This window comes from Panthera pardus, unplaced genomic scaffold (genome assembly GCF_024362965.1).
Source record: "Panthera pardus isolate Hobbes unplaced genomic scaffold, ASM2436296v1 HiC_scaffold_6, whole genome shotgun sequence".
Lineage (NCBI taxonomy): Eukaryota > Metazoa > Chordata > Mammalia > Carnivora > Felidae > Panthera > Panthera pardus.
This window is the reverse complement of record NW_026526991.1, coordinates 20492315-20504732: the sequence shown is the minus strand read 5'-3', so window position 1 is coordinate 20504732 and position 12418 is coordinate 20492315. Positions and strand designations below refer to the sequence as shown.

At 36.6% G+C, this 12418-nt stretch overlaps 1 protein-coding gene across 6 annotated transcripts in view; it reads left to right on the top strand.

The window, feature by feature from the left end:
• Positions 1–12418, top strand: part of ANO4 (anoctamin 4) — a 418329-nt gene that overhangs the window by 318811 nt on the left and 87100 nt on the right. For all 6 annotated transcript variants that reach the window (XM_053894722.1, XM_053894723.1, XM_053894720.1 and 3 more), the window contains 4 exons: positions 4531–4586; positions 6882–7003; positions 10337–10471; positions 11533–11629. In XM_053894722.1, coding sequence (XP_053750697.1) covers positions 4531–4586; positions 6882–7003; positions 10337–10471; positions 11533–11629 — 410 coding nt within the window. The remainder of the gene's footprint in view (positions 1–4530; positions 4587–6881; positions 7004–10336; positions 10472–11532; positions 11630–12418) is intronic.

The following is a 12418-nucleotide window of genomic DNA, read 5'->3' as shown; positions in this document are numbered from 1 at the left end:
GTCCCCCCTCAAGTATTTAGCTGACTACTGATTAGTGGATATGTATTAGGAAACTATCCAAAGTCAGTGAAAGAACAACCACAAAGGATTTCCAATGTTATTGGAACACCTCATCATTTGCAGAGCATGGAACATAAATGCTCTAAAGAGCCCAATCCAAAATTGAGAAGTTAATACACCGAGTAAAAAAAAAAAAAAAAAAAAAAAAAAGCAAGGCCTAATTCTTTGCTGCCTGCAAGAAACACACTTTAAATATAAAGACAGAAATAGGTTAAAAGTAAAAGGTTCAAAAAAGTTATACCATGCCAACCAAAAGAAAGCTGAAGAGGCTATACTGATACCAGATAAAAATAGATTTCAGAGAAAAGAATATTACCAGGGATAAAAATGAATTTAGTCAATTCATCAGGAGGACATAACAATCCTAAAAGCCTACAGCTTCAAACGACACAAAGCAAAAACTGACAGAAATGCAAAGAGAAATAGACAACTTCACAGTTATAGTCATATATTTCCAATACTTCTTTCTCAGTGATTAATAGAATAAATAGACAGAAAATCAGTAGGAGTTAGAAGACCTGAATAACATTACCAGTGAACTTAATTGATCTTTTAGATCAGTCCACTACCAACAACAGCAGAATATGTATTTTTTTTTCAAGTACACCTAGAACATTACCAAGATTGGCATATTTGGGGGGGAATAAAACATGATTGATGGATTTAAAGGGATTCAAGTCCTACAGAGTATGTTTTTTGACCACAGAGGAAGTAGATTATATGTTAATAAGATAATTTCTGGAAATTTTACAAATATTTAAAACTAATACACTTTTAAATAGCTCATCAGTGGAAGAAGAAATCAAAAGAGAAGTCAGTATGTTGTATTCAATGAAAAAAACAATATATCAAAAAGTGTGCAGTACTTAGGGAGAAATTTATAATACTATATGCCTATATATGAAAAGAAATTCCCGAATTAATGATCTCCCCTTCCACCTTAAGAAACAAAAAGAAAAGGGAATTAAAGTAGGTAGATGAAAGGAAATAATAAAAGAGAAGAAACCAGTGAAATAGAAAACAGAAAAAACAATAGAGAAAATCATTGAAACCAAAAGCTGTTTCTTTGGGGAAAAATATAAAACAAAAAAATTTATAAACCTTGTGGTGGATACACCCAAGGCGACTTCCCAGTGAGTCATGCCCTGTGTTATTCCTTCTCCTTAAGTGTGAGCAGAAACTGTAGCTTAAATTTAACCAATAGAATATTGCAAAGGTGATTGTGTCACTCCTGTGATTATGTTACATTACAAAGCTTAAGAGATCTTCCAGACGTGGAAAAGTTCTTAATCAGTTTGACTTTGACTTAATCAAAAGGAAGATCATTCTGGGTGGGCCTGACCTAATCAGGTTTAGGCCTGTCCCCAGCTCAGAAACTTGCAGTGACACAGATTCTCTCTCTCCTTTGCTGGTTTTGATCAAGCAAGTTGCCACGAATATTGTAGCCACAAGGAAATCAATGCTGTCAATCATGTAAGGCAGCTTGGAAGTGGCTCCTTTCCTAGCTGAACTTCCAGGTAAGAATGCAGTATAGCCAAAACCTTTGCTTTGGCTTTGTGAGACCCAAAACAGAGAACCTAGGTGAAGCATATCCAGACTTCTGACTAAAAGAAGCTGTGAGATAATGTTTTTAGCTACAATATATCTTATAATTTGTTACACAGTGATAGAACACTAATGCAAACTTCTAGCCAGGCTTATCAGGTAGTAAAGAGAGAAAACACAAATTCCTAAATTTCTAGGAATAGGAAAGGTGATCTCACCAAAAATTTTCTGAATATTTTTAATAATCTTTTATTATGAATAATCTTTTGTCAATAAATTTGACAACTTAAATGAAACGGACAAATTTCTTGACAGATGAAAATAATCAAAACCCATTCAAGAAGAAATAACCTTGTGTTGTTGATTTTGGCCATTCTGACAGGTGTGGGGTGATATCGCATTGTAGTTTTGATTTGCACTTTTCCTGATGATCAGTAATGTTAAGCATCTTTTCATGTGTTTCTTGGCCATCTGGATGTCTTTTGAAAAATGTCTATTCATGTCTTCTGCACATTTTTAAATTGGGTTATTTGTTTTTTGGGTGTTGAGTTGTGTAAGTTCTTTATATATTCTGGAATGTGTATCTCAGATATGTCATTTGCATATATCTTCTCCCATTCCATAGGTTGCCTTGTAGTTTGGTGGATTGTTTCCTTCACTGTGCAGAAACTTCTTATTTTGATGTGGTCCTGGTAGTTTATTTTTGCTTTTGTTTCCCTTGCCTCAGGAGACATATCTAGAAAGAAGTTGCTGTGTATGGCTGATATCAAAGAAGTTTTGGGTTTCCTGTCTCACATTTAGGTGTTTCATCCATTTTGAATTTATTTTTGTGTATGGTGTAAGAAAGTGGTCCAGTTTCATTCTTTTGCATGTTGCTGTCCAGTTTTCCCAAAACCATTTGTTAGAGAGACTGTCTTTTATCCACTGGATATTCTTCCCTGTTTTGTTGAAGATTAATTGACCATAATTGTGGGCTCATTTCTGGGTGTTTTATTCTGTTACATTGATCTATATGTCTGTTTTTGTGCCAGTACCATACTGTTGTGATCGCTACAGCTTTGTAATATAACTTGAAGTCCAAAATTGTGATGCCTCCAGCTTTGCTCTTCTTTTTCAAGATTAGTTTGGCTCTTTAGGTTCTTCTGTGGTTCCATACAAATTTTTTTTGTTCTATTTCTGTGAAAAATTCTGTCGGTATTTTGATAGGGATTGCATTAAATGTGTAGATTGCACAGGTGTGGAGAAAGGGGAACCCCCTTACACTGTTGGTGAGAATGCAAACTGGTGCAGCCACTATGGAAAACATTATGGAGGTTCTCCCAAAAGTTAAAAATAGAACTACCCTACAATCCAGCAATTGCACTACTAGGTATTTATCAAAAAATGCAAAAATACTAACTCAAAACAAGACATGCATCCCAATGTTTATAGCAGCATTATCTACAGTAACCAACCCAAGTGTCCACAAGCTGATGAATGGGTAAGGAAGATGTGGTATACATACACCATGGAATATTACTCGGCCATAAGAATGAAATCTCACCATTTGCAATGACATGAATGGAGCTAAAGAGTATTATGCTAAGCAAAATAATTTAGGGAAAGGAAAATACCATATGATTTCACTCACATGTGGAATTTAAGAAACAAAACAGATGAGCCAAGGAACAAAAAGTGAGAGTGGCAAATCAAGAAACAGACTTTTAACATAGAGAATAAACTGATGGTTACCAGAAGGGAGATGGGTGGGGGATGGGTTAAATAAATGGGATTAAGGAGTACACTTGTGATGAGCACCAGGTGATGTATGGAAATGTTGAATCACTGTATTGTACACCTGAAACTAACATAACACTATATGTTAACTGGAATTTAAATAAAAACAAAAAAATAAACTTATGTATATAAGCTTAAAAAAAGTAGAAATAACCTAGTTAGCCCCATATGTATTAAAGAAATTGAATTTGTACTTCAGAATCTTCTCACAAAAATACCCCTGCAGGCCCAGATTATTTTATATATGAATTCTATGAGCCATTCAAGAAAGAATACCAATTTTAAAAAACTCTTTCACAAAATTGAAACAAATAGTTATATATCCGTATGATGGAATACTCAACAATGAAAATGAGCTACAACATGGGTGAATTTCAAAGTAATTATCCTGAGTGAAAGAATTCAGACAAAAAGAGAGTAAATGCTAGATGATTCCATTTATACAAAACTCTAGAAAATGCAAACCGATAATGACAGAAAGCAGATCAGTGTTGCCTTGGAGATGGCATAGGGAGGAGTGCCGTTCCAAAGTGGCATGATAAACTTTGAGGTATTTGGGGTAATGGATATATTTGCTTGATGGTTTCAGGTGTGCATATGTAAGTCAAATCTTCTCAGATTGTGTGTTTTACATCTCCGTCATCTGTCGTATGTCAGTTATGCCTCAGTAAAGCTATTTTTAAAATAATCCACATATCCAATACCCTTCCCCCATTTTATATATGAGAAAATTAAAGCCTGAGGGCAAGAGAACTTTTTCAAAGTCATACCACTAGTCCAATGCAGAAGGGTTAGATTTATCTACATTGAAGCTTCTAGATCAAAATATAAAAAGAGCTCCTGGAAGAAAATCATTTTTTGGTATGATAAATGTATCCACTTTTCTCAATACATTCTCGTCTCTGTGCCAGGCACTGCGCCACATATGCGTCACTGTTTGGTTTCTATTTGAAAATCTGATTTCCCAGCCCTTGATTCCAATTTGCTAGCACATAGCAAAACTTTCCAAACTGAGTCCCCAACTGGGTTCAAATCATTTTTGAAAACCTAGATTGCTTGCTCCAAAAAGTACCACCCTCACATTAGTCTTGAACATTGTGAGGATTCAAACTCAGTATTAGTTCAAACTGAACTTTTTTATCATTTTAGGTCTGAATCGTTTGCTTACCAATGGCTCCTATGAAGCTGCATTTCCCTTGCACGAGGTATTGTCCTGCCTTTCCTCCTCCTCCGTCAATTTCTTGTTATTAAATCAGCTTCTGGGAATAGTCAGAAGCCAATTCAGTTTGCTGATACGACATTTGTTCAGAGTGAAATTAATTTGTTCAATGGATAATGAGGGAGGGCCTACTTGCATTGTGACGTCTCTCCCCCAGCACAGATTTATTTCTATGTATCTTTATGTAATTGTAAGAATACTTGAGTCAAGAGTCACTCAGCATGAGTTCAGAGGAATCGCTGAGGGACTCCAAGTCATAAAATTAGAGAAGCATTGAAAATTTGCATGAGGCACCACACCCATGGGGAAAATGTTGTTGAAATATATAGTCTCTGCAACAAAGAAATTTATAGCTATTTCTTCGAAAGTAGGGGGGAGCCATTTTGAAAAGTCTCTGGTAACCAGAGGGTGATGAATGGAAACGAATAGTATTGTACATATTATTGCTCATTTAAGTTACATAAATTTTGATATTCTTCTTATTTGCTTCATGGTTTTTGTCATCTATAAGGATTTTAGTAAATGTAATTGTGATTACCCTTAACTCTGTTTTGGGTTATGTAACCCAGAATTCTCTTTTACACATAGGTTTACAGGGATTTAATCCTCATGACTGGTGAAAGATGGTTCTCATCTTCATGGTATTGAGCCCCTACTTTGTACCAGTCACGGTGTGGCACAGCAGAAAGATGACTATCACAGCCCATGCCCTGTAGGACCTCACAAACTAGCCAGGCTGGAACTCCTGGGAGTGATTTCCAGAAGCCTTATACTAGCAATGATGTTAACAGTTTGCCAATAAACTTTGGAGAACTGTTCCAACAGTTCATAAATGGCAAGTCTTTCCAAAACATACCCTTTATTATTTGGCTTAGAGTACAGCCCCTGTTGTTTTAAATACTACAAGCACACAAAGGTGATATAGAATTTTACAAATCTTATTCATTAAGAAAACTAGAAGCTTTAGTCTGAGACCCTGTTTACAGACTGCCATGAAACATTTTAGGAATGATTCTTTTAGTATCACAAAAGCAAACATTTTGACCCAGAGGTATTCTAGAGCCACACACAGGTGATTCTGAACTCTAAAGACAGATTTCCCCAGAAAACATCATGTGGCCTCCTGTAGTTATTAGTTGGCATGGCCCCAAAAAGGTTTCGAAGACAACTGCTTTCTCCCACAGCCAAGCCCTTGTCCATAGTGAGCAATAGTAGGGGAGCAGAAGTATCTGTGTAGGTGAGTAGGTGGCAGGTATGAGGAGGTCTAAGAAGATGCAGCTTTGAAACCCCATGGAGTAACTCAAGGTGTCTTTGTGGCTTCCATATCTTGGTAAAGCCCTGTATTCTATGAGAAGAGAACTTCCAAATCAGTAATAGCAACAACAATAACATAATTGCTCTTGTGACTCTTTATTCTCAGTGTAGCTTAATTATATTATTTAACCTCATAATAACCTTTAAAGGCAGGAAAGCAGGAAGAGCAGACATTGTTGCCAACGCTTCATGTTAAAATTTTAAATAGCGGTTTAGAGAAAGGTTAACCCACCTCTAGTCACTGTGTGAGTTTGTTGACCTGAGACTAGAACCTGAGTTTCTTGTCTTTCAGCCTGGTTTACCTTCCACAAGAAAGAACTTCCCAGATTAACGTTAATAATTAGTCCACTTCCAGAAAATGCTTTTTCTGTTTGTGAAACTAGCATTGCCATTAACTGAACTCAGAAAAACCTGCACCTGTCCCGGCCCTTTGTCTCGTCATTTGTTCCATGAAGTGGTTGGATTATATTTGAATTGTTGTAATTTTGAGGTTATATCCCGATTTTATATTTTAGGGTTTTGCGTGGACAAGGCAAGGGAACAGCTATGGCTGTTTACCAACTACCCTGTCTTGAGACAAGTGGAACTAAGTCTTAGGCATGTGTTCTGGGCAAGACACTTTATTCATTCAAACCATGAAAGACATCAGTGAGGCAGATATTTTAGTTCCATTATGAATTAGGTATCCGGGGCTCAGAGAATTTAAGGTCTTCCAGCTAAAAAATAGAAGAACTGAGTTCGAACTCAGTTCAAACCTGCCTGATTCTAACAAGCATGTGCTTTTTACTACAGCACCATCAACAAGATTATGTCCACAATAACTGCTTTGCCTTCAATAATATGTATCCATTTCTTTCCTATATGACCCCTATCACTACTCTTGCCATAATAGACTAGTATTACTGTCAGATTTTCCTTATGACTTTTTTTGGGTATTACCTCACTGGCAGTGGTGTTTTTATCCCAGGGAAGTTACAGAAGTAAAAACTCCATTAGAACCCATGGAGCGGAAAACCACCGACATCTGCTCTATGAGTGCTGGGCCTCCTGGGGCGTGTGGTATAAATACCAGCCTTTGGATCTTGTAAGGTGAGTTTTTAACCAGCTGCAAATATAAAGCTTGTACAGAATGATTAGGAAGACTGTCAGCTGGGACAAGAAAAAAGTCTGAATTACATAGCTCTTGATCAAATCTGGCTTTATCTCAAAAAGGCAACTTGGCCAGGCCTCCCACAGGACTTTATAAGGAGCAGGCCATCCATGTGACTGTTATTGACAAATTACCAATAACGACTACAGAAAGATGCTTCCATATATTAGTGGCAAATAGAATATTAGTTACTGTGTAAGTAGGAAATACGGATTCTGTCATTGTAATAAATTTCAGGCTTATTTTAATTTTCAACTGATAAATTTTAAAGATTGTTTTGATTTTGCAAGTCAAATCAGTACATCTGCTTTTAACTTATGATGACATTGGAAATGTATGCTTTTTTAACTGTTTATGTATGTTCAACTTTCAGCATTCATGGCAGCATTATTCTCTGACATCTCATTATTTATTTACAGACTGGTTATTATTAACATTGGGTACCAACAGTCCATACTTTGTGGATTCCTTATAAAAGAGAAAGTCATGTCTCATTTCCTAGATTAGCTTGATTTGATTTACTCTGACTAGTGCCCTCAAAAATTGAGCCCAGAGGAAAATGAAATAATAAGACAGCTCACTTTATATTTTTGTCTCCCTGGGCAATTAGCCATTCTTCCTGCCAGAGTCCTTGTTACTAAGTATTTACTCCTATTGATCCAAGGGCACTGACGAATTGTGTACTATTCTATGTATCAGTAACAAATAAACCAGATGATCTGGGTGAGTGGAAAATATTTTCTGAGATGAGATCATTTTCTTTTGACCAGTCTCAATACATGCTAAAACAGTGGGGGTGGGGAGGATACAAGTAAGTGCTCTTCCCAGCCTCACTCCCAATATTACAGGAATACACTGATTAAAAATTACAGAAAAGTACTGCAGGCAAAATATCTGTCCTTGACATTGTTTTGATTAAGACTTTGCAGTTTATCATTGTGTTAAACCCATTGTGTTTCTAGTATGACGCTAAATACCTTTGGCAAAGACAGTTGGAAGCCACCATGTCTAAGAAATTCAGTTTCCTTCATAAAAACAGGCTCTGCATACTCGAAACAACTAGAAAACAGTACAAGACTATGCACAGTTAGGTAAAATGTATTATGATAAGTTTTACAACAATTTGGAAAAATGGGAAGGATAGATATGGGTAGGTGCTTCTGTGGAAAGCTCTGTAGAGCTGAGCCTGGAAGAGATTGGGATTTGTATTGCCCAGAAGGAAGGGAGAGGAAAAGCACAAGCAAGATTTGAGTAGTATGAAGTTTTGGAGTATCTAGGAAATCTCATCTCTTAAATAGCTCTTGTCCTATAAATTTTGCTTCTTCCATGTCTCTTGAATCTGGCCACACCCTAGTATCTCCTCTACCATACTGCCTCCTTCACCTTACAACCTGGACTATGGCTGTTGTCCCACACTTGGTCTTCCTTTTCCCACTCTGGTCCCTTCCAGTCCATTCTCTAACCGGCAGACAGAGTGGTATTTTTGGAATGTGAATCTGATTATGTCCCTTGAATGTTAAAACTCTCTTATGATTTTCCCTTTCTCCCACGATAAGGATCAATGCATTTAGCATGGTTTACAAGACCCTCTGAGGTCCAGCCTCCACCTAGCTTACCAGCCCACCTCTTGTTATCAGTGTTCCAGGCACACTGCCCTTATTTTACCTGGTTCCTTCTGCTACAGGTTCTTTGTAATTATGGTTCCTCTGCTGGAAATACTCTATCCTGTCCCCAGTCCTTCCTAGCTAATAGTCACCTCCTCAGAGAAGTCTTCCCTAATTAAGGTGATCACATGGTCTTAGTTTATATACTTGTGGAGTTATGTTCCTCTCCTTTTGTGGAGAGGACTCCACAAAAGGAAAGGGAGAACACTCCCTTTTCCCAGTGTTCTAATTATAAACTTATTTCTTTAATTGATTGATGTATATCTACTCTATCAGCCTGTGAGCTGCACAAGAGCAGGGACCATGCTTATTTTGTTCATCATTTTATCTTCAGTTCATAGCACAATATTTGCCACCTGGAAGGTAGTTTCTATTTGTTGAATGAATAAAAGAATATTTATCTGTGTATTTGAATGTATGTTGAAGAAGCCTTCAGGGAGTGAAAAATTTATGTTGGAAAACAGTGGAAGATAGGATAAAGGGGATAATCTTTATTCCATCTTTTAGGAGCTTTTAGGAACCATTGGACATTCTAAGAGGAAAGCAGAAGCCAGTATTTGGAAATAGGTGGTAAACAACATTTGTTTAGAATGAGAATAAAAAAATAATTAGAATATTCTTATATTAAACTAAAAAATAATGAACTTCTGGGGTATTTGGATGGCTCAGTCAGTTAAGTGTCTGACTCTTGATTTCAGCTCAGGTCATGATCTCACGGATTGAGTTCAAGCCTCACATCAGGCTCTGCGCTAACACCACGGAGCCTGCTTGGGATTCTGTCTCCCTCTCTCTCTGTGCCTCCCCCAATTGCTATCTCCAAAAATAAATAAAAATAAACTTTAAACAAAATAATGAACTTCTAACTATAGCATGTAGCATTTGAGAGGCCTAGAAAGTACAGTTTGGGTTGTATTCTAGTGTAAGTCAATTATGTTATTAATGGTGTTTGAAAATAAAATAAAATAAAAAAAAACAAGGAATTCCCTGGATACCTCTGAACTTCACAGAATGCAGGGCACTAAGCAGACTGGTTAGTCTCTGAAAAACATTTTTAGAGGTGCATGTTGAAACTTGTGAAAAATCATCACTTAAGAGGAAAAGTTGCTCTCAGTGTCCCTTCATATTGAATCTCAGTAGTTAGAGTTATTTTCTTTATAATATCATGCAATTCTAGCATTGTAAACATCTTATAAGGCTACAGAATATTGAGAGGGGTGTTTAAAGTTTTTCACAGTAACTTTGTTTCCTGTTTTTAAAAATATACGTCATTATAATACATGTGCTACAAACAACCATACGCTTGGAAATGGCAAAGATGAGATGATGTGTTGTCACCAACACTTCAAGTTCTCCTGGTTCTGTAGTAAGAAATGTCCTATCTTCCTGAATGCGCATGGGTTTTGCTCTGTGTTCTTACACAAGCTTGTGTATAATCATGTTCCTGTATGGAAGAGTTTATTCTGTTTCCAATATGTAATAATAGGAGAAGAAATTGAAGCCCAGAGCCTTAATTTGGTCAAGTATCTATTCTCTTAGATGCATGTTTATCAGCAAGGACACTACAAAGTAAACTTACTAAGTGTTAAAATGCTGTTGTGTCTTACACAGGCGGTACTTTGGAGAGAAGATTGGGTTGTATTTTGCCTGGTTGGGCTGGTATACCGGCATGCTCTTCCCAGCTGCCTTCATTGGATTGTTTGTCTTTCTGTATGGAGTCATTACTCTGGATCACTGCCAAGTCAGGTATGGGGAGCTCTGGGTGAACCTACTTTTGCTTCTATTTAGAGATGGGTGGTGATACTTTGGGGATGTTCCCAGATCATGGGCCCACTTTTCCTTCTAACCTCCTTCTCAGTCACTCCTAAAAGAAATCAAAAGGCTCAGTTCACAAGATCTTCCATCCATTATCCATGCTGCTGTAGTCTTCATATACCAGGGAAGCAGGGTTTACATTTGTAGGCATATAAGCCACTCTGTATCCACAGAAAAAATCACTTCCATTCACTGGCTAAAAGTTACTCTCTTTCTGACTTTTTACTTTTTCTCTTCTAATATTGCAAAGTGGCAGGTTCACAATCCCTTTTTATGAATTCTGTGTTTTTGTAAGGACCGTTTAAACCTAAACCAGAAAGACATCTTACCAACTTGTTGGGCCTTGAGAATGATTGATGTTGAGGATTGTTAGCTCTCTCACCATAATATAGTGTAAGGTATTGTACAGAGTTTATTGCCAGGCTGAACAGTGATCCTAAATAATAAATGTGCCTTTTAGAAGTGATTACAAAAGTAAAAGGGATTGATTCTCCTGCCTATAAAAATATTTTACTTTTTGGTGAAATTGTTAATGGGTATGTAATTTCCCCCCAGAACTAATGCATCATATTTTTATTTATTACTCCATTATTAGTTTTCACTTACCATACACATAGAGTTTGAGGCAGACACTTTTAGGTACCTTGTTGTTCCTAAAATTCAATACAAAACTGTTTCAAATCTGTGCAATGTTGTGAATGACTTTTGTGTAATTTAGGGTATAACATCCAATGTTTTGCTTCATGTATTTTCAGAGTTTAACTTATTAATATTTAAAGCCAAGAAACAGCCTCATAAATAAGTAGGTTTATCAAATTACTAAAATCTTCAGGCATTTGTTTACATTAATAACAGATAAGGCTAGGAATCTAATCAGGACAAAAATCTGGTCTACTGGGTCTTATTTAGTGGTTGAATATTCTGGTGAAATTAGATGGAAAAACATGCTCTTATGTCATTAAAAAGTGGTCCTTTTCTGTTCTCTTTTCCAGTAAAGAAGTCTGCCAAGCTACAGATATCATCATGTGTCCTGTGTGTGATAAATACTGTCCATTCATGAGGCTGTCAGACAGCTGCGTTTATGCCAAGGTAATTTCACATCTGCAGCATTTTAGGTGGATTGAATCTTTCATACATTTTCCTGAGGAACAGAGGGTAACTGTATTCTCTTTGTAATATCTGGTCCTTGATTCTCAAGTTTATGTTGTAGGAGAGAGTTACCTCTATCACTTGGTATTCTAATTCAAATATGTTTTTTACTGTATATGTATTTTAAATGTATTAGCTCTGATTATCATCACAAGAAGCTTCAGTGTGCAAACTGCAAAGAGTACAGTTGTTAGAGTCAGAGAAAGATTCAAATCTTGACTCTGCTCTTTACCACCTGTCAGTCCAAGAACAAGTTACTTAATTCTCTGAGCCACAGTTTTCTATCTGTAAAATGGAGAACATGATGCTTGTCTCATACAATGGTTATAATAAATAAGCTGAAATGTATACTGAGCCACATGCTTGGCAAATGGTAAGATCTTGGTAAATGAGAGCCGCCATCATTTTTCTCCTTCATCATTATTATTGTCAAATAAATTTTAGATTCAAGACCAGTTCAGCTACTTACCTCCTTGATCTTGCACATGGACAGTCTCTTTGAGGCTGAACTTTTTCATCTCTAAGATGCCCACAGTGATAGCTGCCTTCTCTGCGCCATGGAATGTCCTGAAGACCAAAGAAGATAGTCTTATATGGAAAAGTGCTTTGAAAAGAACAAATACATAGCATCATTATGTCTATTATATATAATTGCATGTCCCTTTCCCATGTTATGCTTTTATTTAAACTTTAGACACATTCATTGAATTCCTTATTTTTTACTTACGG